Source organism: Phacochoerus africanus, chromosome 11, assembly GCF_016906955.1.
Source record: "Phacochoerus africanus isolate WHEZ1 chromosome 11, ROS_Pafr_v1, whole genome shotgun sequence".
Lineage (NCBI taxonomy): Eukaryota > Metazoa > Chordata > Mammalia > Artiodactyla > Suidae > Phacochoerus > Phacochoerus africanus.
This window is the reverse complement of record NC_062554.1, coordinates 108556758-108584482: the sequence shown is the minus strand read 5'-3', so window position 1 is coordinate 108584482 and position 27725 is coordinate 108556758. Positions and strand designations below refer to the sequence as shown.

At 48.6% G+C, this 27725-nt stretch overlaps 1 protein-coding gene across 1 annotated transcript; it reads right to left on the bottom strand.

The window, feature by feature from the left end:
• Positions 1-364: 364 nt before the first annotated feature.
• On the bottom strand, positions 365-19229 carry PDIA4 (protein disulfide isomerase family A member 4). The gene is made up of 10 exons (XM_047752636.1): positions 18908-19229; positions 12746-12929; positions 11496-11701; positions 9508-9646; positions 7452-7657; positions 7189-7347; positions 5250-5401; positions 2841-2997; positions 2329-2562; positions 365-1576 (listed from the first exon to the last, which is right to left on the bottom strand). The coding sequence occupies exons 1-10, from the start codon at positions 18993-18995 to the stop codon at positions 1161-1163; spliced, it is 1941 nt and encodes a 646-aa protein (XP_047608592.1). The 5' UTR covers positions 18996-19229; the 3' UTR covers positions 365-1160.
• Between the last annotated feature and the right edge of the window lie 8496 nt (positions 19230-27725).

The window sequence follows — 27725 nt, the reverse complement described above, 5'->3', positions numbered from 1 at the left end:
ACAGACAGGTGAGTGGAGACAGCAACTGAAGCTTACATCACACACACTGTCCAGAACCTGACAGCCAGTCCAGCTTCCATCCCTCCTCTCAGCCCCCAGAAGCTCAGGGCCTTGTCCTCCATCCCTGCCCCCTCACGATGGAATGCACCACTGCCCACTCCCACATAACCAAGAGTGGAGCCAACCAATGTCCCACCCCCACTCAGGATGCCACCCCACCCTGGGCGTTCAGGGTCGGTGAGGCAACCTGCACTCTTCAGGGTGGAGAGCACTGCCCCCCCAACACACACACACACCCCGCCTCTCCATCTCCAGTGCACTGAGGCTCTGGGATGGGACGATGCTCTCTAGACAGTGACGGAGATTCATTTTCAATCATTTCTTTATTCCATCACGAAAGTCTGCCCTAGCCTTCCTATCACTTTAAAATAGCCGCCTGTGCCCCAGCTCAGGCCTCCTTGGCAAGGTCAATTCTGAAGAGGCAGGCGGCCTCTTGGAGGTTGAGCCTGAGGGCACCTGGGAAATGCTCCCACCCAAAGTCCTTGGTTTGGGAGGAGAAGGCACAGTGATACCCAGGCCTGCAGAGATGCTGCTTCTCCCTGGACCAAGCGGCGGCTCCGAGTTGGGCTGAAATGATGTCCTCGGCAGGGTGTTTGGCGACAGTTCTCACTTTGTACCACAACAGGAAGAAACAAAACCCACACACCAACAGTCCGATCTTCAGCTAATGATCCCTCAGACAATGATGAATTAAAAAGGTAAAAGGCAATGTGATTTGGCAAAGGCTTCTTACATTTTAAATTAAAAAAAAGGGGGAAAAAATTCACACAGAAGAGATTCAACTTGTCTGCTTTGAAGAAATATATTAAAGAAGGTAAAAGGTTAAAAAAAAATCAAATCCCAAATAATAATAAAAATAGATGTATCCTCTGTAAAATTCTGGACTAATCTACTGAGTCATTCATACCTATGCAGTATTCAGAACATGAGGTGAAATACCCAAGTATAAAAAATTAAAACACAAAACAAAAACACCTTGAGATACTGCCACTGAGGAAACCTGTCAGGCTCACGGCTGGCTCGGGCTCCCCTGCCGACTGCTGGAAGCTGCAATGTGTCTGGTCTCTTCTGTGCTTGCCCTCTGTAGACTCTCAAGGCCTTCAAAGTTCTTCCTTGGCTCTGCTCAGTTTTGTGGCATGATCTTCTATAAACTTGCTCAAATGCTCCAGATCTCTGTTTCCATCCTCAAATTTAATTGGGTTCTTTTTATCCCCACTGGGGGCAAAGTAGATGGTGGGGAACCCCTCGACTTTGTAGCGGTCATTGGTGATGTCATTGGATGTTGCGTCCATCTTGGCAATGACTAGATTCTTGTGGCCCTTGTACTTCTTGCCCAGGGAGGTGTACACGGGCTCCAGCTGCTTGCAGTGCCCGCACCAGGGTGCGTAGAACTCAATGAGGACATCCTTCTTGGGATCCATCACAATGGAGTCAAAGGTCTTCCCCACCACGATCTTGACTGGCCCCTTGTTGTTCTTGGGCACCGGCTGGGATTTGATAACCGGCTTCAGTTTTCCTGAGGAGGAAAGCAAACAGAGGAGGGGTGTGAGAGCCAAAAGGCCTGAATCCTGGTGGCTCTGACTGGATTAGGCAGTAAGGCTGGTCTGACGTGCAGGACAGGCAAGTCAGACGCTGCCAGGGCCAGGCAAGACCTTGGCCCCACAAGCCCACCCCTATTTCTCTGGTTTCTCTCACATCCTCTATTTTCCCAAATCCTGCAAAGCCCAGAGAAGATGCAGGTGGTTACTCCCAAGGCCTAACAGGCACTGGGTCCTGTTCAGTGAGGCCGTCACAAGAGATGCTGCTGGGGTGGAAGGGTTAGGAGAGCAGGTGCCGCAGGCAGAGAAAGAAGGAGAAGGTCTGCCCACCAGCTGCCAGTGCTGAGGACCCAGGGCCATGTGCTCAAACCAGATCAGAAAGACACTCCCTCTGTTTGATGCCAAAGCAAGTTTCCCATGCACACAAAACACTTCTAGATCCAAAAGCCTGCTGTACTTTAAATATTTTCAAAATAAGGCTCCGTGAGACTTCTAAGATATGTGCTTGCTTTCTACTATGAAAAAGAAAGAAAAAAAGAAAAAAAGAAAGAAAAAGAAAGAAAGAAAAGGAAGAAAGGAAAGAAAGAAAAGAATGACGAAAACAAAACAAGAAAAGGCAAAAGACAGGGATTCTCCATCCCCCTCCTCCTGTCTTTCAGGTCCAGAAGGAAACCCTGGGCCAGGCTCCTGGGAACAAGGGGGTAGGGACTCGGAGGCCGGGCAGGCTCACCCTTCTTGAAGGCAGTGACAAAGCTGCGGAGGGCGTTGGCATCGAAGTCATCGGGCTCCATGGCGAACTTGCGGCCGCCCTCGTCCAGGATGGCCGCGTTCACCTCCTCGCCGCTCTCACTGAGCCCCAGGTCCTTCACCTCCGTGGCGAAGTCCTCTTCGTCGGCCACGGCAAAGGTGTACTCGGGGAAGTCCTTGGCCACCTCCAGGACCTTGCTCCGCCAGAACTGAGTGGCTAAGGATGGAACCAAAGGCTGTGAGCGAAGCCACAGAGGCCGGGCCCCAGATGCGGCCGCTCGGACCCTCCAACCAGGCTCAGGCTGCAGCCCGAAGGAGCATTTCAGGAAAGGTCGCAATGTGAGGCTCTGCCCGCCCAGAGTCGGGGCTCAGGGGTCTGTCTCGCTGCCTCACCTCGAGGCGCCCCTCCAGCTCTAGCAGGGAGGAGCGCAGGGGAGTGGGGAGACCCTGGAGCCCTTAGGTCCACATCTCTGCCAAGCGCCCACCCGGCCTCACCTGCGCGGTAGTCGAAGCTGAAGTCCACGCCGTAGTACACGACCACCAGGGGGCGCCGCGAGTAGCGCTTGGCGTCATTGGAGGCCTTGCGGTGGCCGACCAGGGGCAGGGTGTACTTCAGCACGTGCTCCTTGATGGCGGAGGCCTCCGTGGAGCCCTGCAAGAGGAGGGTGGGTGAGGCGCAGCTCACTGTCATGGGAAAAGACGTCTGCCCTGAGGGATGGGCTTGGGACCCCGTCCCCAAGTGGGCCTCTTAGGCAACCACAGAGCCAAATGCCTGTCCCTCTGGGTCAGGGCTCGCCCTCCAGGTCAGTCCGGATCTCCTGGCTCTTGGATGACTGCAGCCCTTATCGTGGACGGAACCATACCGACACCCAATCTTCCCTGGTCTGACCCTCACAGCAGCCTGTCAGGGACACAGCAGGAGATGTGAAGGGAAGCGGCCACCTGGGTTCTGAGCTCTGCCTGGAGAAAGCCTGCCGGAATGCCCACCACACCAAAGCCGGGGTGAGCGTGCAGTCAGACCCTATCTCCTCTGGTCCTCCAGATGCCAGCCTCAGAACCACCCAAAGGCGGACCTCACAGGGCAGAAGAAACCCAGCCACTGCGAGGTTAGGCCGCTTGCCCAGCAGGAAGTTGTGGATGATCACTGCTCTCTTCCCCCAGAGCCCTAGTCCCATTTGGATGGATGGTCAGGGTCGCCTGGGTCAGGTGGCCCCAAGATGGCACTGAAAAATGGCAGGTCTGGCTAGGTGGGAGGAGGAAGCAGAGGCCATGGGGCGTCTTTAGTCAGGCAGCCCCTGGACCAAATGTCACTCAGAAAGCACACTCGAAAGGCGAGCCAAGTGGAGCTCCCTTGTGGCAAAGAGGGTGAAGGATCTGGTGTTGTCACTGCAGCAGCTCGGGTCACTGCTGTGGCATGCGTTCAGTCTCTGGCCTGGGAACTTCCACATGCCATGGGTGTGGGGGAAAAAAATAGTAGAGCTAAGTGACTCAAGACACATGTGCTCCAGAGCTGAGCATTCAGCATCCACAAGCCCAAATCTGAAAGGCCAAAGGCCTCCTCACATCTGTAAGTGACTGACCTGTCTCACAGCAGTGCTTTGCTGACTTTACACACATTTATCTGTCCTGCCCTTGTCTTCCCTTTGTCCTAATTTCTAATTCCACTTTTGTTTAAATTGCCTTTATTGTGTTGTGTGAATTTTTGTAAAACAGCCTTAAATAATTCTTGGAAGATGATACATAAATAACACCAATCCATTTAAAAATTTTTAAATGCATGATCAGATAAAAGAAAAAAAAGAATAAAAGTGATGTGTAGATCTCAACCTTTTGGCATCAAGGACCCCTTCAAGAATCTACTGAAAGCTACAGACAGACCCCTTTCCTGGGAACATGCACAGCACACAGAACTGTGTCTGATTCCTGTGGTCCCCAGACCCCAAGCTCATCAGGATTCCTCTGTGGACCCAGGGTCATTATCTCTGGATGCTTAAAAAAAAGCAAGAGGGAGTTCCCTGATGGCCTGGCAGTTAAGGATCCAGTTTTGTCTTTGCTGTGGCGAGGGTTTAATCCCTGGCCTAGGAATTTCTGCATGCTGCAGGCACAGCCAAAAATAAATAAATGAATAAATGTGGGAGAGAGCGAGAGGGAGAAAGAAGCTGGAGCAGAGGGAGTGAGATGCAATCACCCTATACTTTCTGGCCGGGGAAGAAGCAAACCTGCCTTCTCCCCTTATTCTGCTCCTAACTGGCTGTGTACCCCCAGTGTTACTAGCTCACTTCTCTGCAGCCCAGTCTCTTTCTATCAAATAAAATATTTGGATTCCAGCTGTAAGGTTTCTTCCAAACCTGAAGATCTGTTCTGTGGAGGGTAGGGGCCCCCGGGAAGCACTCGGAACACTGAGCTCACCTGAGCTCACCCTAGGTTGGGAACTCCCTTTGCCCCTCAAGGTGAGTGTCACACCCCTTACAAAGACAGGGAGTGGGGGCAGGTAACGGAAAGAATGGCCAACTCCACATGCCATACCTTACAGTTTTACCCAGCGCTCAAGTTGCCACATGGAAAAGTGTGGCTTAGCTTAGACCCAGAAGCATAGCCTGGCCAAGAACCACACCAGCCATGCAGGTCAGTGCTGGCCCACCAGGAGATATGAAGAGTAAGGCAGCCTTTCTGGCAAAAGCCACCAGGTATGTGAGACACTGCCATCCCTGTACCTCCCATATCCTGTGCTCCATCCTGAGCCTCCCAGGAACCTGTGCCTTTACTGGAGGGACAGAGAGAGGGGGAAAAGGCACTCTAGACCCTATGTGTGGAGCGAAATCTCCATGCTTCAAAACCACCTTGCTGGCTGGACCAGGACCTTCATGCCCATCAGCCGCCCAGGGGCTGGCATCCCTCACCCACCTGGATGTGCAGAACGTGGCTCTGAGGCTCGTATTTGGATTGGAATTTCTCAGGTTGCATGACGACCAACTTGTCTGGGGAGACTTTCAAGAACTTTGCTATTTCAGTGCTGAAAGTGTGGTACAATTTGTAATCTTCTCTCAGGCTGTTAGCTGAGAAATTAACAGAAGGAGAAAGGCACAATTTACTCAACTGTTTAAGTGATCTGGGTTCAACTCACTGCCCACATCAACCAAAGCAAACATTTAGTAAATAGTGTAATGACTGCCATGAACTCAGTGTGGTCAATACCCAGAGCTTAAACACATGAAAGGAGCTCGGATTTAAAAACTTGGGATAGTTAAAACCTGTATGTCTTAGAATTAATTTTAAAAATAAACTGGGAGTTCCTGTTGTTATGTAGCAGAAACAAATCCTACTAGTATCCATGAGGACGCGGGTTCAATCCCTGGCCTCGCTCAGAGCTTTTGGAATTGATGGCAGACTTAGATTCAAATAATTTTCAACCTGATAACTGTGTGACTTCAGGCATGCTAGTTAGTCACCTCCCCAAGCCCCAGTCCCTCCTTTGTAGAAATACAACAGAGGACCCGACAGACCAGCGTGAGGATGGGATAAGATCCTCCCCCCCCAAGAAGGCAGGTGCAGGTCAGTCTCTACCTGTCCTAAGCCACTAGGTGCCTTGGGTATTTGGCATTTGTTATCAGGTGACCATGGGTGGAGAGACAGACAGACTTCAAGAACTTGTCTATTCTTTCCCCCACCGCCCCCCTCCCACCAGCCTCCTCGTCACCCACCTTGCATCCCTAGGGCTGTGTCTGGCTCCTTCCCACAGTCCACACACCCGGCCCAGTGACTCCCACCCCTGCCTGAGACTCGCCCAACCAGCCAGGTGGAGTCACATGCGTCAGACTGGGAGTAGGGTGGCTGGTCTGGCAGCACAGGCAGCACCCAGGTTCACCCAGCCTGACAGCACCAGAACCTACATTTTGACAAGACCCCGGGGATCGGCATCACATAAAGGTGTGGGTCTGAGGACTCGGCAGCTGCCTATGGCCCTGGATGGGCTAGGGAACCCCCTACAAATTTCTAGCACAACGGAAGACTGAGGAGGCATGAATGAGTTTAGCTCTGCTTAAATTTTACTACATTAATCTGCACTGGACATGCATACAACCCCTACTGCACATCATAGCAGTCCGCACTAAGTGGCAAGCAGTGCACCTAACAGATTACATACTCACTACTTTACAGCAGAAACCCAAGCCGTCTTGGGGTGTGTGAGTCGGGGTGAGGGAATGGAGGGTACTCCGGAGGAGATGATGGAGACCAAGAGGATCCCTGTCCCTGAAAAACCACCTTTCATTCATAACCCAGGGGCTGTCCAGGGTGGCTGGGACACCTGCCTTGCTGGACACCACTGACAGCTGTGCATGACCAAGTCACTTCCCAGGCCAGCATTCATTGGGTGTTTAGTGTCACCAGGCACTTGGCTAGGCGCTTCCTCCACATTATCTCAACTGATCTAACAGCCTTCCAAGTAGGACAGGTCGTCATATTGGATATGAGGTCACTAGCTGATCAAGTTGCCAACTATGGTCACAGTGCTGCTAACCACCAGCAAAGCCAGGACTGATGGAGAAACCCCCACTTTCTGGCTCTGGGAAGGGGCTCCTGAAAGGGGAAGAGGATGGCATAGCCCTTTTGTCTACTTAGTAAGAAATCATATCATCCACGTGTAATTAAGGCAGCAGAAAACCAACCCCCACCCCTGACTGCGAAAAGGAAAGCCCATTCCCACATATGCAATTTCAATGCTTCCATCAAGCCACCCCCTAAATCCATGCCCAGGAGCTTTATGCAAAGGTAGTAGACTCCCCTGCCACCTCAGATGGCCTGGGCAACTGCACTCAGTCCAGCCCAGAGGGCCACTCCTTACCGGCATCCTGGTACTGCTGGTAGGCTGGGTCACTCTCCGAGTTGAAGACACCAATGATGATGACATCATCCCCATCCTTCAGGAACTCCTGGACCTGCTTCAGGGCCAGGATCTGCTTGGAGGGCGGCCCCGACTGCTCAATCATGTAGTCAACAATCCCTGGGAGCAGATCACAGGCCTGAGAGGGGCTCAGGGGTCCAGGGCGCCCACATGCGCCAGGAGCTTCCCCCCCTCACCAAGGCAGGAGAAGCAGGCGGCAGTACCGTATTTTTCCCGTGGGCCGTTGTAATCAAAGGGCTTCCCCTTGCGGAAGATTTTCAGGGTGGGATAGCCAGAAACATCAAACCTCTTGGCCAGGTCAGTTTCTGCGGTGGCGTCGACCTTTGCCAGGGGGATCGGGGGTGAGCGCTTGCTCAGCTCCTTGGCAGCCCTCTCGTACTCAGGGGCCAGTTTCTTACAGTGTCCACACCTGCAAGAGGAAGCAGTTTTGTCAGGGGCCTGTTCTAGTGCAGACACAGCCTCCCAGCTAAGTGGAGTGCAAAAACCCAGCCTGCCTTCTTGAGAGACTTGGAGAGATCCAGTCGATCTTGCTGCCCCCTATGAGGCCACTGCCCAGGCCGTTCCTGAGAGGCCAGCAGGATATGGCCTCCTCCTGTGGCCTTGACACACAGGAGATGTACACACGCATGCACGCATGCATCCAAGGGTGTAACTGTGGCCCCGGGTAAGATGCAGGAAAGGCCAAGATTAAACTTCTTGGTTGGAGAGTGGGGGCGGGTAAGAATACAAGTCAGGGATGTCTTCATACAAGATGTAAGGGCTGAGCTGGGACAGGAAGTGAGGTAGGAGGTAGGTGGGCTCCTGGGCTGAGAATAGCTGGGACTTGTAAAATTGGGCCTTGTTTCCGCCTCAAGGAAAAAGTTCGTTGACGAGCTGAGCTCAGCTGGAGTAGAGAGATAAGATTGTTAGAATGGCAGGGAAGGAGGAGGCAGAGGCTGGAGCAATGAGACTGTAAGCGGAGTTTGTTGATCAACAGAGTGGTCGGGAGCTGTGAGCAGGCGAGACATGGGCTCCCCAGCCACAGGAGAGTGCTTGGTTTTTTTTATAAAGACAGGGGTCGTCTTGTTGAGCCATGTAGTCTGTGGCCTTGGGGCTATCTTGGTCTTTGGAAACTCGTCTGCTGCATGCGCCTATTCAATATTAGGTCTTGTTTCATTTTCCACCTCAGAAAGATGACCATTTGATCACTCCTGGGGTCAAGGAGATCTCCCCAATTACACATGCACAGTAAGACTTCTAGGGGTCAGAAAGGAAGGGGACACCAGGCCATAGTAAGTCCTGACACCATCCTGGCACCCTCTGCTCCGGAATCCGTCTTTCCCAAAAGATGCACACACATAGTGGGGAGGGTCCTAGGTCCAGTCAGGGGTGAAAAAACATGATAACTGGCCAAAGGTAAACAGAGACCTGGGAAAACTGTCTTATATAAGTGATTTAAATCACCTCTCTGGCACGTTCTTCATTGAGGGGGACGCCCACACCACTCTTTAGGGTGTGTTTACTTGTTTCTGACTTAAATAAATAAACCACTTCTGTGTGTGCTCTGCCACATGTTGTACTGTGACTCTAACAATAAACTTTATACCTGTTTTCACAGTCTTTGCCTCCTTGAAACATGCGAGCATTCAACAGGGGGCAAGAATCAGGGCAATTCTGCTTTTAGCCTCTAGCTAATCTAGTGGCTAGGACTCCTGGTTTTCATCCAGGCTGCCCAGGTTCAATTCCTGAGCAGAAAATTAAGATCTTGCTCCAGGCCATCACTCACTGTTGTCTCTCCAAGGTCACAGGGATGGGCAGGAAGTGGACACAAGCCTGTGAAGGGTGAATGGGGGGAGGGGACAAAGACGGGAAAGCTGTGGGGACCCTGAGGCTCCAGCACAAGAAGGGGGTGCCTCCTGAGTGTAAAGCAAGGCTGAAGGTCATCTTCTGAGATTCACTCTGGAACAAAGAGCCATGACCAGAGATGAAGAGAGATAAAACCGAGATTCAAACACCTCAGGAGGGAGGCAGCGAGGCTCAGGTGACAAAGTCTGGGACAGGCCCCAACTGCCACCCCTGACCTGCTGTTGGACAGCTCTGTTCTTTCCTCCCATGCCTCCTGCAGACTGAAGGGGTGTCACCTCCCACTGCCTAAAGAGCCATACTGTCACAGAGACAGTTCCTTTGGGGTTGCTCCCCTGGCACATGCCTAGTGTGAGCAGACTTGGCAGGCTGGGCCTGATCAGTATCTGAGCAGCGCCAAGACGGACACCACCTTACCATGGGGCATAAAACTCCACCAGAATGATGTCGGCGTCATTCACCACTTCATCGAAGTTATCTTTGGTCAGCACGAGAGTGACTTCTGGTGGGGGAATCCAGTTGGGCTGGGAGATCTCTTTGACTTTGGCAACAATTTCTGGAAGAAACCATACAAGACTGGGCATGCACAGGGCCCCAGCCTCGCTCCAGAGGCAGGAGGGGAGGGGCAGAGAGAGGAAGTGGGGCCATAGCACAGGACACGTGTGGTTTCCTCAAACCCAATGGCATCTACAGTCAGGGCCACTCTGCCTGTTTCCAACAAGCACCTGTCATGTTTTCACTGCACATGTCCCCCTGCCTTCTGCATGGGACAGTCCAAGCCCAATCTGAGGAGTGACACTTCCTACCAGACACTTCACTCCAAGTGAAGCCCAACAGGTCCCCACGTGTGCCTAGCCATAGTATGTACAAATACATATGTATTTAGACACACACATCTAGCACTGGCATAGTAGGCACGTCACAAAATGGACCAAACTGGAGAAACATGAGATGAGGAGCAGCGGCTCCCACGCTGCTCAGGCTGCACTGGCCTCACCTGGGAAACCGAGATAAAAAGGCCCATCTATGGCCTGGTCCCTGGGGAGAGATTCAATGCCAGGCATGGGGCACTGAATACATTCTCACAAAACACTTTCCAAGTGGTTCTTAGGAGGAGCAGCTGCAAACCTTTGCTTTTTTTGGCTTTAGAATCCAGCAAGGAGCCAGTGGAGCAGACCTCCAAGTACACAAGCCTTCTTATTCTAAACAACAAAGCACACCACTTTCAACCTGTTTGTAGATTCAGCTCCTTGTGTACCATGATAGCGAAGATGTACTTGTTAGGTAAAGACATGAAGGTGCAGACGATGTAAGATGTGCAAACAATTGTGTAAAAATGACACACTCACAGAGACACATTTGCTTTGATGTGTACAAAGCACCTGTAGGACACAGGAGAAATCTTACTCAAGCCACCTTCCTAAAGGGGAGCTGGATAACCAGGGTCAGGGTCAAAAAACTATTGGTTGTCCACCTCTTTGAATTCAGAACCACGTGAAAACACTTTATCCAGTCAATATAATGTGAAGATAATAGCCATGAAGCACCGATCTGTTTTCTCTGTGTGTCACACGTGGGCTCCAGTGCTCAGAGAATCACAGGACAGACTCTCACACCCACTGGAAGGGAATCGTGAGAGCAAGTCCATGAAACCTCACACTCCATGATGAGAGACCCGATGCGCAGAAAGGGAGCCCTTGCAGGGGACACAGGGCTATGAAACAGCTAGAGAGACCCCAAACCTGTTCAGTGCTATTCTCACTTTGCCATACTGAAAATGGAAAATGCAGAAAGCAATCTTCCCTTTCTTAAGAAAGTGATCAAGAGATGCACTAAAGGCTACCACAGTGTTATTTGTTCATTCATTTAACGAAACTTATTTAGTGCCTGATGTGAGCCAGGCAGGGATCCATTAGACCTGGTTTTACAAATGCTCCCCACACCAGCGGTTCCAACAAGAGGCTTTGGACTCGAAGGCTCGGCAGGCCCTGGGCATTCACAAGAATTTGCATTTCTAAGCCAGACCTGAAACTTACCGAATCAGCTCTGGGATGGGGGTCAGCAATCTGCCTCACCCTAGTCTCCCTCTCCGCCCCAGGTGAGTCTGATGCAAGCTAGACATTCAGAAGCACTGCTGCAGAACACCACCAAGGCCCGTGGCCTCCAGTGTCACTTAACACTCCAGCTCCAGACCTGGAGCTTTATGGTGATCAGTGGAAGAAGGTACCTCCCCCCATCCAAAGACAAGGTTACCTTGGACATTCTAGCAGGGGTCACTCCCAGCCCAGTCAACTTGGCTTCCTTTCTCTACCATCCAAATTCTCCTCTCCTCATCACCTCCATTCTCCTGTCCAGAGGAAGAGAGTCCTGGCCCTGACCTCCCCCAGCAGCTCAGGACTGCTCACCTTCCTGGGTCCTGGAGCCCTCGTAGTCAACAGCCTGCCCCTTTTTAAGGATCTTGATGGTGGGGTAGCCGCTCACATCAAACCTGCTGGCCAGTTCCGACTCTGAGGTTGCGTCGATCTTTGCGACAGGAATGGGAGGGTCATTCTCCTTCAAGGTAGTTGCAATTTTTTCATATTCTGGAGCAAACTGCTTGCAATGCCCGCACCTAAGAATGAGATTTAGGGGAGGAGAAGCAGGTTAACCAGACCCAAGGAGACATACATCCAGCAATGCAAACAAAACCGAGGGCACTGGGACCAGAAATGTTTTTGGTTAAGAGACGCACAACAGGGGAGGCTGAGGCGGCTGGAAGTCAAACAGGCATGTGGAAACTTCTGGGTCAGGGACTGAACCTGTGCCACAGCAGTGACAACACTGAGTCTTTAACTGGTAGGCTACCAGGGAACTCCAAGATGCATTTCTTGTACTTCTCAGTTTTAATTTCTAATATGGTAACTAATAATAAACATGACCCACATAACAAGCTCTTGGGGGTCCTCAATGTTTAAGGGTTAAGGGGTCCTGAGACCAAGATGTTTGAGAAGGGCTGATCTATAAAACAGGAAAAATACAACCTCACAGGCTGATTCAAAGGACTTAAGATGTTTTATATAAAACATCTCATACTACACTGGACAAACATTAAGTATATCTTGACTATTCTGTCTCCAAAGTGAACCCAGGAAGGCAGGAGAAAGAGAAGATGGGATTATGGAAGGTTAAAACCACAGAAGAGAGGCTGGGGAAGAAGCATGACCTGCTGCACCATGAGGGTGAAAGGCTACTGCCCCAGGGTCCATTCGCTTTTTTTACTGGAGCCCCACTGCCACCACCACCCTGGGGTCAAGCTGCACTGGGCAGGGGGAAAGAGGGGGCAGAATCTGTCACAAGGGGTGTGTCACCCGCACGGGTCTCTGTGTCATCACAGCTCATTAGCCAACCCCAGCTGTAACTATCTGAGGACATGTTCACATTTTTAACCACTGGACTCTGAGATGCATGGGGCCCCAGTTAGAGAGGGCTGGCTTACTGAACACACAATGCAACCTGGCAGAATGCTAAGCTCCTGGTGCTCCTGAACCAGGAGTCTGGGGTCCTGCATCGGGACACTACCGCCCTGTGGGGTCTGGATGACTTCAAGGGGTCAAGCCTGTGACAGAGAGGAACCCCTGGCGTAGCTGGCTGATGGAAGTGGAGCGTGGGGCCTCACCACGGAGCGTAGAACTCCAGTAGCACCGTGTCTTTGTCAGCCACGAAGTTATCAAAGTTCGCGTCATTTAGGACTAAGACTCCGTTTTCTTCCTTAACTTCTAAGTCATCGTCGTCCTCCTCCTCATCGTCGTCCTCTTCCTCCTCCTCCTCCTCCTCAAGAGCATCTTCTTTATGAGAAGAATCTGAGCAGAACATATTAAGACTGCTTAGGAAACTGGTGACTCCTCTCCTTAAAAACTTTCCTAGAACGCTAAACCCTCAGAATGGTCCTGTGTCCAGAGTGATCCCTGGCGGGGCTACCACATGAAGAGGTAATGACCTCAGCCTCCCAAACCACAGAAATTCTGCTCTAAGTTTGCATGTTGGGTGGCCACTTAAGATTTCATTTAAAGGGAGGTTGTGACTAAAAGACGTCTGAGGTCGTTTGCTTAGTTACAGTGGCTACTAAAACCCAGGGTTGAAATACGTTCACCTAAGAGACAGACCTCTGAGTCATAGTGATTCATGTATGTGACAATAATGTTACCTGATCCAATAATACATTAAATTATTAAAAAAAAAATGTTGGAGTTCTTGTTGTGGCTCAGCAGGTTAAGAACCTGACTAGAATCCATGAGGACATGGGTTCAATCCCTGGCCTCACTCAGTGGGTTAAGGATCCAGCGTTGCTGTGAGTTGTGGTGTAGGTCGTAGAAGTGGCACAGATCCCGAATTGCTGAGGCTGTGGTGTAGGCCAGTAGCAGTAGCTCCAATTCAACCCCTAGCCTGGGAACTTCCATATGCCACTGGTACAGCCCTAAAAAGACAAAAAAACAAAAAAAGTCTGAAAAGTGCAGATCTAGGAGTTCCCATCGTGGCACAGCGGAAACAAATCCAACTAGGAACCATGAGGTTGCTGGTTCGATCCCTGGCCTCCCTCAGTGGGTTAAGGATCCGGCATTGCCATGAACTGTGGTGTAGGTCACAGATGAGGTTGGGATCTGGCGTTGCTGTGGCTGTGGCACAGGCCATCAGCTACTGCTCCGATCAGACTCCTGGCCTGGGAACCTCTATATGCTGTGGGTGCAACCCTAAAAAGACACAAAGACGGAAAAAAAAAAAAAAGAGCAGATCTAGATTTAAAGTCTAAAGGCCGAGGTAGGACTTAGAGGGCAGGACCGGCCCCTCTCCAAATGCAGCCACTCGCCCTTGCTCTGCATGCCTCCTGCCCAGGCCCAGGGAGGGCTCCCTGCTCGACGGCCCTTCACCCACACCCACACTGTGCGTTTCAGGCGCTCACTCTGTGCCTCCCCCATGTCTGCACTCAAAGGCCAGGCTAACTTTCAGGAATTCCTCTTCCTCTCTGCCTTCTACAAGGAGGCTCATATCCAGTCTCTCCATTCCCCCCACCCCACCCCCGCCCACCAAAGAATGATTGCCTGGCTCCCAAATCATAATGAACAGGAAATAGGCACTGGGTCTCAACCTTTCATTATGGAGGATGGACTCCTATTTCACTTCTGAAAGGGGTGGCATTCTACCTCATACACATAAAAAAACAGCCCCACAGGTGTTATACTCCTCCAGCAAAGACCAAAGCATAAAGGGAGGAGGGTGAGGAATTATATTTTATTATCAAGTCAGCCCAAGTAATCTCCAGGATGAAGTTATCCCATGAAGAATTTTAGGATTTACAGGCCACCGGGCATCAAACACACAAATTACAGCTTTGTCCGACACCCTGCCTGGAAGCAACGTTCTCTTCCCGGAATGCAAGAATATGAGTACAGCTTATTATCAAGGTCCAACTGAATTTTTTGCTGAACTACAGGTACCAGAAATCTGTGGAATGGCAGTTCTCGTCACCCAAGCTCCCCAGCTGCTGTCACGTCAGTGAACAGAAGTGCAGCCAGCACAATTTCATTAACTCTGAAGGCAGAATGTTTCAAGGGGCCAATTACTCATTTTCGGAGATGCTTCCCAGGAGAGAAGGCAGCACTGATGGTGGGGCTGAGGTCAGAGCTTGAAAGCCTGCCCTGGGGACACTGAAACCCCTGGGACTTGCTGGTCTTAGCCGCCCCCACCCTAAGCCAATGCTGGGCCCACATCTGTTCAGACAAGCCAGGAACTGGTCTGGGCAGTGCGGTAGCTTTGCAGTTCTAAAATCTACCTGTCTGCACACTGACAAAAAGAAACCCCAAACCTACCACACTCCACCTCATCATCCACACTGTCCCTTCAAACACCCACTGCTCTTTCCTCTCACATTCCCCTCTCCAACTTCAGGCCCAAGTCCCTCCACTGCAGGGGCAGGACAAACAGCTCTAAAATCCAAAAAGAAAACCCACTGGTTTGAGGAGTATAAACCAAGCAGAATCCTATGCTTCCCGGGCGAGTTCCCTCCCCAGCCCTCAGTTTTCCTCCTGCCCTCCGCATACACCTGGGCCCAGCTCCCCAACACACCCACATCTCAGCTACCCTGCCACCTCCCTCCTCCCCAGCCAGGACCCTGGGGGCAGACAGGCCTGCAGCAGCCCCAGGCCCCCCAGCACTATCTGCAGGAGCTTGGGGGAAGCGATGAGAACCGGGCTCCTGGTTGTAGCAGGGCAGGACCCAGAGGAAGACAACTTGGGCTCAACACTGTCTCCACCTCTCAGGCTGGTGGCCTCAGCTCCTTTCTTTACACTCACATCACACTGAATCCCCTTCTGCTGGACACCAGCAGCCAATACTATCTATATACCCCAGTCCTCAGAAATTTGAGGACCTAACGCTCTTGAGAACCTCTGCATTTAACCTCAGCTAGCCCGGGGCTCCCGGGACTTCCAGGAACACTGCCTATAGCAACCCTGCAGGGCAAGGACTAGCTGACCTCTGCTGGCCTGAGGGACCCTGATCACTTTGGTGGCTTTCCAAAGGCTAGCCTGACCCGCCCCCCACCAAAGTCCCACTCCAAGTGACCTACACGAGGGCTGTAAACCTGGGATTTGATGCAGGGACGTTTTGCAAGTTCTCTGCTCCTGTCAAGAGACCTAGGAAGCACCACACGCCTTGCCCCAGATCTGGGCACTCACGCAGCCTGGAAGACCTGCATCGATTAGTCAAGCCCCTCAGGCGGTGCATCTCCATTCTCACCACCTGGCTGCTTGGCTCAGTAGGAAAATAAAGTTTACCTGCAGGCAGATGGATAGATCGGAGGAAGGCTGGCAAGAAAGCTCAGGGGAATTAATCCTCTCTTCAAGCTAAGAAACAGAGCAAGAGAAGAGGGACTGGGGTATTTGCTCAAAGCACAGGGATAAGGTGAATTTTAAGAAAAGCAAAAGCAAAGATGCTTTCCTCCAGAAATGATCTGTGAGTCCTAGTGATGGGGCTCTCATGATTAAATGGATGTCCGTGAGTTATCCTGGGACAGAGCTCCTAACAGTGAACTCATTTCTTCATACTTTTTAGAAAATTGGTTTTCGTTTTCTATTTTTAAGGATAAGCAAAATGATAGAACATCCCCTACATGATTAAGGATCCTCAACTTCATGGCCCCCACTTTCCACTCCTCCCCAAACTGTCAATCCCCAGGAGAAGGTTTCCTCTGCAACTGGAGAAGGTGCTGGCTCGATATTCCTACTGATTAAAACCCCACACAACCCTACAAGGAAAATATCTCACATATTAATGGGGAGACCATTCTTCACCGGGCTTCACTTTTAAAGTTGGACATTCTAGGATAGAAATATATCCAAAGCTTTCCGGTACCTTCTGGAAGGGTGCCATCTTCCTCAGCACGCTGTGAATGAAGCCTCAGTTCCACACATCCACCTGTAAGGCCACTCCTCCCCTGTCCATTCTCACCAGTACACCTGACAACACTGGATCCTGCCCAGCCTGGATGCAGACAGCTCCCTCCAGGATGTCCCCACCAACCTCCTTAGCTGGTCACTCTTCTCTCCCCATCAGAGAAGTGCCCATAAAAGTTGAGTAAATCCTACCATTAGGTCCATACTGAACAGAGAAAGAGAACTTTGTTCTCAGATATAACACCATTTAACTGATATGTTTCATGTGCCAGGCTCTGTGCTGAGCACTTAAGCACTGAGTCTCATCCTCCAAGAGAAACATATTACATGCACTTTACAGATGAAGGAACAGAGCTTCAGTCACCTGCCCAAGGATCACAAGCTACTCAGCAGGGTCCTGACCACTCAGCTGCTACGCCTTGTTGTCACATCAGACTTTTTTCCCAGGGTGCCCTAACCTTTACGCGGATTCCTTTGATAATTATTTCCTAGAAATGAGAAGAGAGGGGCAGCTGAACAGTTCCTCAGCACTGCACTGAAGTGAGTTTTCCCTGACTTTAAAATCTAAACCAATCCCCAATAAAAGCAGGCAAGAACCAGAATCCAAATATTTTTCTTTACTCTCTTGGTTGAAAAGACATGGAGTACAGGTGGCCTCTAGTCAGAGATAGGAAGCCCAACAACCTGAGGTTTATGTCATCAGCGCTTAAGTTCTGTTCAGTAACTATATTCTTGGGGGGGCCTTTATGGGCCCAGACACCAATGGGCTGTTTGAATCTAAAATATGAGAGGCAAAAGAGAGGGGGTTAAAAAACCCTGAACACTGGGAACATCTAGGGGAGAGGAAAGTGTGGCTCCAAAATAAATCCACAGGACAGTTATCTGTGTTAGAAGCTAAATGTGAAGGGCCAGGGATGGGAAAGTCAAGGTAACAACTAGAAGCCCCACCCCACGAGACCTCAGAGAATCCCCCACTCACCACACAGGCGACTGCTTCCTAGGACCTACACTCCATCACTACGTGTGGCATCAGTGACCTGTGACCCAAATGACAAATTCACTTGTCCTAGAAGCCTGTGGTGCCCACCCATGACTGCCACTCTTCCAGGCCTTTTAAGAATCCCGAAAAACAGAACCACTAGGTCAGAACCAAGACAAAGCTGTCTGCCTTTCCCCTCAGATCCAAAAACTAGCCCTGCCTCTTTACTGGTTCTCCAACTTTTAAGATGCCTCCCAAAGTTATTCTGCCCTTCATATCAGTGAAGAATGTTGTGAAATGAAGATTTCAGGGCTCACCCCTGCATTCTGCTAGGTTTATTTTGGGACTCTGTATTCAAATAAGTACCAGGTGATTTGGATAAAGGTCCTAAGACACACCTGTAGGTGACATGGCTCTCTAGTTTCTGCTGGCAGGTGTTCTTTTCAAGAGGTGGTTTCTAACTTCCTTTTCTATGTGGGTAAAGACCCTTGAATCAGTGACTGGCATAAAGTTACTCAATCTGTTTGAAAGAGTATAAAGTTCACACTTCCCCTACACACTAACATTAGAAAGGGGGGGTATTTATATTGGAATAAACTCAACAGGAAAAAACTCTAGTCATCTAGAGAAAGGCCAGAGAGGAAGAAGGTTAAGACCAGCAAGGAGCTGTTCTCTAGGAACAGCATTTTTCTCTCGACTATAACTTTCCAATTTTCCAAGTTCTCTTATACCATTTGTTTCCAGCTAGCTGATTTCAAAGAACAATGCAGGAGCCATGACCAGTAGCTGTCCAAAGTTTCTCGCGGAGCGGGCACTTTACTGGCAGGGTCCACACTTAACTTCCAGAACCCAGCGCGGTGATAGGCACATACAATAAGTGCTGAAATAATGCTTGCAGAAAGAATGCTACCTCCAAGTTTCCACAAGATGCAAACCAAGACACCCCTTTCTCCCTCAAACCACAACCCTTGAGTTAATAATATCTGAACGTATAAACCACATTTTTAAGACGCAAATGCTTAAGAGGTTTCCCACTTGGGTCTTCACGCCCTCGCCGCTTCTCTAAAATCTGTTATGAAATCAACGGCCCCTCTCCCTTCACCCTCCCTGGGCGTGTTAGCCTAAAACGCTTAACCAGTTCCCAAGCGCCCCTTCCCAGGAGCCGGCAGTCAGCCTCGGACCCAAGGGAAAAAGAACAGAATCTGGGCGAAGGAGCCAGCGTGCAAAGAAGGCACTTTACACCTCTCCACATCCTAAGCCCCGCGGCAGCCCCGGCCCCTTCGCCGTCCTCCTCTCCCACATCTCCTAAGCGACCCTGCCCCGCGCTACCGCCTTCAAACTCCAGCAAGTCGCTGGTGCCCGCGCGCGGCGGCCCCGGGCCGGGAGGCCCGGCCCGCCGCCGGCCGCTCACCTTCGTCTGGGCCCCCGGCGCTCGCCGCGGCCAGCAGCTGAGCCAGGGCCAGGAGCAGGAGGAGCAGGCATGCTTTCCGGGGCCTCATCGCTGCGGTGCGGAGAGGCCTCCTCACTCCAGTTACTGCCGGGCGCTCCCGGACCTCAGGCCCTGGTCTTGCGAAACGAACCTAGAGGGAGGGAAAGAAAGCCCCCGGAAGACCTCGCCAGCAATTGACTGGGGGCGGGGGAAGCCACTGGCCGGCCAATCCCAGTCCGACTCGAGGCGCGGGCGGTGAGCGCCTGAGCCCGGCGACACCGCCCACAGCTCAGATCCTCCACCCCAGCCTCCTCCGCGCGCCCGGCGGCTTGCGAGTTTAAAGCTCTGAGTCCTAACGTGAGGTGCCCCCTTCTGATTGGCTGCGCCGCGGCCTCCAATCAGCGGCTGCCACTCGGTTTACCCGGAGCGCACAGGCTGAGAGAGAGAGCGGGGAGAACAAAGGCGGCGGGCCAGGGCGGGAGGGGAGGGGTCGGGCTACGCCTCGAGGAGCTATTGGCCGGTGGTGCTGTGGGAGGGGCCTGGAAACCGAGGAGGGCGGGGTTACAGGCTGTAGAAATGGGCAAGAAGAACACGTGTCCTTAGGGGAGTAATGGATAGTGGACTAATGTGCAGACCGCAGGGAACAGGGGAGGCCCAGGAGCGAAGCAGCAGAGGGGTCCGAGCTAGTCTGTTGATGGGAAAGGGAGAAAATGGGACTCCTGAATTGGCTTCATGTTTGTGACCTTTTCCGTTCCTGATTGAAAGCTGCATTTCTTTCCTATATTAAAACAAAAATTGGCCTTGAGGGCCGGGATCGCATGCAGTGAAAGTGAATCCAGAACTAGGATATGGGGAAGCTTTTCTCCAGGGTTTCCTGTGAAACCCTGAATCCTAAACTTTGCTTCATGTTATTTCTCTCCTGATTTTTTGCAAAAGTGAAATAACAGGTTTAAATAAGTCTAAAAATAGACTTGAGGTTTTCCCTCTTGACAATTTAGGAGGGAAAAACTAGGTTAAGGTAATGATTTTTGTGTGTCAAGTCTGTGATGTGTCTTAGGATTTGAGATTTCTTTAACACTTGGGGATCTGTATGCCTGAAGAGTCACAGAAAAGAAATAGGTCAAAACTGGAGAGTCTAGAGTATTTTACTGTGTATACGCATTAAGTCAGCAGGAAAGAAAGCTGGCTACTCACAGAATTTAGCAATTAGAATTTTTTTATTTGATCTTTTAAATTTAATAAATTTTTATTGAACTCCCGAATCTGATGGTTCCCCCCTCAATTTTGTTGGGCAGGAAGATGTTACGCAATCCACTTTAAAGAGTAAGTATATACTGATTTATCAGAATGCTATGAATGTAGAATATCAAACAGTTCAACATCATTTTAAGGAGCTCTTCAAAAGATATTTTTCTTCTGTGCCCAGGCAGAATTTTTATATTTCATGGTAGTTTTCTCTGAAACCTTATTAAACTGAGGACTGAGAGCCTATTTGACCAAATGTGGGACAAATACAGTTTCACTGTCCTTTGTTGGTTCAAGATAGAAGAGGAAATCTCTTAAGATGCAGTATATATATGTCTGTATACACACAAACATATGAAATCAGTTAAGTATCATATTGTGAATTAAAGTAATATTTCATTTTTTAAAAAACATTTACTGTATATTAGAAATTCATTCAACAACAAAACATTAGTTTATCAAGTTAAAAACTCCTTTTTTGCTTTCTGCTTCTTTTTTTTAGGGTTACATGTGTGGCATGTAAAAGTTCTCAGGCTCCGGGTCAAATCGGAGCTGCTGCAGCCACAGCAACACAGGATTCAAGCCACATCTGCGACCTTCACCGCAGCTCACAGCAACACCGAATCCTTAACCCACTGAGTGAGGCCAGGTACTGAACCTACATCCTCATGGATACTAGTCGGATTTGTTACTGCTGAGTTACAATGGGAACTCCTCCTTTTTTTTCTTTATCCATAAATCTCATCCGATTTGGTTATGGGTACACGGTAGGCTGGAAGACCACTGTATTCAGGGTCAGAATGGAGAGAGGTTTTTGTGATTATCTCTAAGATCTTCATAACTAGTTGTGGACATAGTAAAGCTGACTTTAAGTCACAGAACTGGCCTCCAGCTTGTCCCCAGGGATAAGGTTATGTTTATAAGTCAGCCCGAACATGTGCTTCCCTCTTCTATACAGCGCCCTCTAGAGAAGTGGCCTATGGGGAAGTCATTTTCTGCATCTAGTCTCCAGGTGGTTCTGTGACAATGTCTTTACCAATCTTGGTACTATGTCACCTTTCACAAGCCAAGAATGTATGGTCAGAAAATTGTAAACTGAAACCAAGCAGCTGCACATCTGCATGCCCTGAGGGCAGGAGGCTTATGATCAATCTTTTGGGGGAGTTAAACCCTTTGAGGTGAAACCATTTCTTCTATGTGCTGGAGAACTCAGGAATGGTTCCATGGTTTTGATGTAGTTCTCTTTCAGTAGAATAGGGAAAACCTGAAGTTTGTTTTCAGAAATCTCTGCCTCTTCAGGCAAAAACTACTGTAGCCAGAGGTACAATCTGCATGTACTCTTCTCTTGTACTTTTTTTTTTTTTTTTGGTCTTTTTAGAGCCACACTCATGGCATATGGAAGTTCCCAGGCTAGGGGTCAAATAGGAGCTGTAGCTGCTGGTCTACATCATAGCCCATAGCAACACTGGATCCTTAACCCACTGAGCGAGGCTAGGGATCAAACCCGAATCCTCATGGATACTAGGGTTTGTTTCCACTGAGCCACAACCAGAACTCCCCTATCATACATTTTAAATAATATTACATCATACTAATTTCCCTGTGCTCTTACATTGTCTTTTGAAGGAACTGAGCTCTCCCTTGAAGGGTGCACCCTGATTCATGAAGATTAGAAACTGAAATGAGGTCCCATGCCCACACTTAGTCCTTTTAAGTGCTCAGCCAGCTGCCTGAGAATGTCTCCTCTATTCTTTAACCCCATTCTGTGCATAGCTGAGATCTTGTGCTCAGATATTATCATTATCTTTTGGAATGTAATGATATTTCAGCAGCTGCAACTTTTACTGCATCTTCCAATAACGAGTATTTACTGCCTTTAATGTGATTCAAAATAGGGAAATGTTCATACATATAGGGGTGGTCAACCATTGAAACTGATGGCTAAGCTGACATTTTTGCAGGTGGTCTGTGACCAGACATTCTTTCCTAGTTGGCAGATAAAAGTAGCTTGCAAAGCCCTTTCTTTCTTCATGGCACAGCAACTCAGGATCCGAGCCAAGCCTGTGACCGGTACCACAGCTAAAGGCAACGCTGGGTCTTTAATCCACAGAGAGAGGCCAGGAATTGAACCTGCATCATCATGGAAACTAGTGGGGTTCATAACCCACTGAGCCACGACAAGAATTCCTCTTACTTTTTCTTTGCAGTCATTTATTTGCTAATCCAGTGGTCTTGGCCACCATTTCACACTGGTCTAACGTGAAGGAATTCCTTTTTTTTTTTTTTGGCCGCATGTGGCATATGGAATTCTATCAGATCAGGGATCACATCTGAACCAAAGTTGTGCCCTAAGCTTCAGCTGCTGCAGTGCTGGATCCCTAACCCACTGTGCCCAGCCAGGGATCAAACATGCATTCCAGTGCTCCCGTGGTGCTACAGATCTTGTTGGGCCACAGCGGGAACTCCTAAGGTGAAGGAATTCTTAACAAATTGTAATACTCAAACAGGGATCATTTTAGTATTTGAGCTTTATTGTCACCAAATATAAGAAGGATACAGGCATTTGGTGACTATTACTAAAAAGACCAATACCTTTGTGGAAATAGTAAAACTTGAAGACAGGATACTTCTATATTGGAAACAAAAATATTTCATATGTTTGTTGTGAAAGCTTAGAAGTAGAGGTTCTGGGAGTTCCCGTCGTGGCGAAGTGGTTAACAAATCCGACTAGGAACCATGAGGTTGCGGGTTCGGTCCCTGCCCTTGCTCAGTGGGTTAACGATCAGGCGTTGCCGTGAGCTGTGGTGTAGGTTGCAGACGCGGCTCGGATCCCGCGTTGCTGTGGCTCTTGCGTAGGCCGGTGGCTACAGCTCCGATTCGACCCCTAGCCTGGGAACCTCCATATGCCGTGGGAGTGGCCCAAGAAATAGCAACAACAACAACAACAACAAGACAAAAGACAAAAAAAAAAAAAAAAAGAGAGAGTCAGATGCATGACCTAAAGTTTGTTCCCTACAAGCTTTATTTAGTCATTCAATTTATTTATTTATTTTTTGCTTTTTAGGACCTCACTGGCGGCATATGGAAGTTCCCAGGCTAGAGGTCCCATCAGAGCTACAGCTGCCAGCCACAGCCACAGCAAAGATCTGAGCCAGGTCTGCAGCCTAAACCACAGCTCATGGCAAAGCCAGATCCTTAACCCACCACTGAGCAAGGCCAGGGATCAAACACGCATCCTCATGGAGAATAGTCGGATTTGTTTCTGCTGCACCACAGCGGGAAGACCCTAGTCATTCAATATTTATTGAGTACCTATTGTGTAACAAGTTGTATACAGTGTGCAGTCTTATAAATAATTTCTAATATTTTATGCTAAAGTGAATTTTTAAAACTTCAAATTCTTATTGTCCATTTCAGGCATATAGAAGTACAGTCAATTTTTGTGTATTGACCTTGTATCCTGCAATCTTACCAAACTCAACAATACTTTTAATAGCTGTGCTGTGGATCCCACTGGATCTTCTACAATGTCATCTGCAAATAAAGACAGTTTACTTCTTTTTTTGTTACAGATGCCTTTCATTTTTTTTGGCTTTTTTTATTTCACTGGCCAGAATCTCCAATATAGTATTGAAGAGAAGTAGTGAGAGAGGATATCCTTGCCTTATTTCCTGACCTTAGGGAAAGAATTTAGTTTTTTCCATTATATATGAAATTAACTATAGATTTTTAGTAGATGTGCTTTTTCAAGTTGAGGAAGTTCCCTTCTAATTCATAGTTTTCTGAGTTTTTATTTTTTATTTATTTTTTTTGTGTGTTTTTAGGGCTGCACCCACATATATGGAAGAGGTTCCCAGGCTAGGGGTCCAACTGGAGTTGTAGCCGCTCCACAACCATAGCCACGCTGGATTTGAGCTGCTTCTGCGACCTACACCACAGCTCACAGCAACGCCAGATCCTTAACCCACTGAGCAAGGCCAGGGATCAAACCCTAAACCTCAAGGTTCCTAGTTGGATTCGTTTCCTCTGTGCCACAACGGGAACTCCCTTACTTTGTTTTCATAAGTTACTTGATTGCTTTTCAAAAATTAAACAAACTTTGCATTCCTGAGACAAACTGCACTTGATCATGATGTATTTTCATTTTTATATATTGGTTGGATTTGATTTGATAACTTTTGTTAAGAGTTTATACATCTAGGAGTTTCCGCTGGTGAAACATGATCGGCAGTGTCTCTGAAGCCCCAGGATACAGGTTCAGTTCCCAGCCTGGCACACTGGGTTAAAGGATCCAGCATTGCTGCAGCTGTAGTGTAGGTTGCAACTACACTTCAGATCTGATGCCTGGCCCAGGAACTCCATATGCCATGGGGCAGCCAAAAAAAGAAAAAAAAAATGTTTATTCATTTATGTATAAAGAATTTTGATCTTTAATTTTTATCTGGCTTTGATATCATAGTACTGACAGCCTCATAGAATGAGTCAGGAAGTGTTCTCTCAATTTTCTGTAAAAGTTTGTGTAGAGTTGATTTTTTAAAATTTATTTTTGTCTTTTTGCCTTTTCTAGGGCTGCTCCCACACCATATGGAGGTTCCCAGGCTAGGGGTCTAATTGGAGCAGTAGCTGTTGGCCTACACCAGGGCCACAGCAACATGCGATCCAAGCTCCATCTGTGACCTACACTACAGCTCACGGCAATGCTGGATCCTTAACCCACTGAGTGAAGCCAGGGATAGAACCCACAACCTTATGGTTTCTAGTAGGATTCGTTAACACTGAGCCATGACAAGAACTCCATAGAATTGATTTTTTAAAAAAATTCTTAAATGTTTGATACAATTCTCTACTGAAATTTCCTTTGTGGGGTAAAGGTCTTAATTATAAATTCAATTTCTTTAATAGATATAGGGCTGTTTAGGTTATCTATTTCTTCCTGAGGGAGCTTTGGTAATTAGTGGGAATTTGTCCATTTAACATAAGTTTATTGGCATAAAGTTGTTCACAGTGTTCTTATTTATTTATTTATTTATTTTTTGTCTTTTTGCCATTTCTAGGGCCATTCCTGCGGCATATGGAGGTTCCCAGGCTAGGGGTCGAATCGGAGCTGTAGCTGCCAGCCTACGCCAGAGCCACAGCAACATGGGATCTGAGCCACGTCTGCCACCTACACCACAGCTCACGGCAACGCCGGATCGTTAACCCACTGAGCAAGGGCAGGGATCGAACCGGTTCCTAGTCAGATTCGTTAACCACTGCGCCACGACGGGAACTCCGGTGTTCTTATTTATACTTTGTATAGTGAATCTGTAGTGACGTCAGTTCCCTTACTGCTGATATTGATAACTTTTATCTTTTTTTATGATTAGTCTGGCTAGAGGTTTATAATTTTTTAAAAACTGGTTAAAGAACCAGCTTTTGGTTTTGATGATTTTCCTTACTGTTTTTCCATTTCATTTATTACAGATCTAATCTTTATTTCCTGTTTAGGTTTCATTTACTCTTTTCCCCAGTTTCTTCTTCTTTTTCTTTTTTCTGGCTGCACCTGTGGCATATGAAAGTTCCTGGGCTGGAGTCCAGTCAGAGCTGCAGCTGCAGGCCTACGCCACAGCCACAGCAACATCAGATTGAGCTGCATCTGTGAACTACACTGCAGCTTAAGGCAATGCCAATCCTTAACCCACTAAGTGAGGCCAGGGATTGAACGTGAATCCTCACAGAGACAACACGTGGAAGATGATATGGGAAGGGGAATGTGTACACATGCATGACTGGGTCACTTTGCTGTGCAGCAGAAATTGGCACAACACTGTAAATCAACTACACTTTAATAATAAAAAATAATAAATGAATGTATTTTGGAGTCCCTGCTGTGGCGCAATGGGATTGCCAGCATCTTGGGAGCACTGGGACACAGGTTTGATCCCAGCCCAGCAGTGGATTAAGGATCTGGTGTTGCCTCAGCTTTGGCTTAGGTCACAACCGTGACTTGGATCTGATCCTTGGCCTGAAAACTCCATATGCTGAGGGGTGGCCAAAAAAAAAAAAAAAAAGTATTTTAAAAAAACCCTAGCTGTCTTTTCAACCACCAGCTATATTACCTGGAGCAAGTCATTTTAACCTCTCTGTAACTCTCTTTACTCATCTATAAAATGAATTGAATAAAGATATCTAAAGGAGTTCCTGTTGTGGCACAGCGGAAATGAATCTGACTAGTATCCATTAGGACTCTGGTTTGATTCCTGGCTTCACTCAGTGGGTCAAGGATCAGGTGTTGCTGTAAGCTGTGTACAGGCCACAGATGCGGCTTGGATCCAGTGTTGCTGTGGAGTAGCCAGCTCTGATTCAACCCCTAGCCTGGGAACTTCCATGTGCCACAGATGCGTCCCTAAAAGAAAAAAAAAAAAAATCTAAAGATTCTATACTTTTATTTTTCTTCTTAGGGCTGAACGCATGGCACATGGAAGTTCCCAGGCTAGGGGTTGAACTGGAGGTACAGCTGCCAGCCTATGCCACAGCCACAGAAACATGGGATCCAAGCCACATCTGAGACTTACCACAGCTAACAGCAACACAGGATCCTTAACTCACTGAGAAAGCTCAGGGATTGAACCCACATCCTCATGGATCCTAGTTGGGTTCGTTAGCCGCTGAGCCACGAAGGGAACTCCAGATTCTATCCTATTCTGAATACAATTTTCTTGCATTAGTGAAAAAGGCAATAAGAAATTGTCATATTTCTTAGGAAACTGTGTCAATTTAAGCTAAGTATCAGGAAGTTGAGTCATTGTCACTCAGCGATCTTTGAAAGACTTGAACTAAAATAAGAGTTGCAACCATCAAATTTGAAACTGTGGCAGTACAGAATAAGCCATTTACGCCAACATTTGAGGAGTAATGGATGTAAAACATGGTGCAAATTCTAACTTCATTATTATCTGGCTAATCAGTTTAGGCATTTTCATTTTCATTGTTGACATGTATAAATAACAGGTGCTATGCCAATACACATCCAATGTTTTTTTAATCACATTTTTAAAAGAGAGTTGCAACCGTCATTACCATTTTCCAAAAAACTGCTGTTAAAGTGACAGGCCCTATCACTGCAATTTAGTATTATACTATACGTACCCCATTGAGACTCCTTTCCTTTTCTCAGCCGTAGTTCCCTCTGTTCTTCTTTCTCCCATTCTCTATCTTACCAACAGTACTCCCAGCATACAAGCCGAGCTTCAGAGAAACAGGAACACTCAGAAAGCCCTAGGCTGACTGTAAAATCAGTGGCTATGTGTAGGACTCTTTCATTCATTAATTCCACAGATGTTCGTATAGGGCCCACTGGGGCAACACACTGAATGAGTAGCAAAAACTCAATCTCTGCTTCAGCAAACTCAGTGTCCACCGCTGAGCGCACGTATTTCCCCGCACCGCACCCTGGGGGACCCCGGCTCGAAAGCGCGGCTTAAACTGTAGGGCTAGGGCTGCAGATTTCAGTCAGTCGCAGTATTCCCAGACAGTGCCTCCTTCGAGCCCTGCTCCCTCCCCAGCAGGCTTTTCT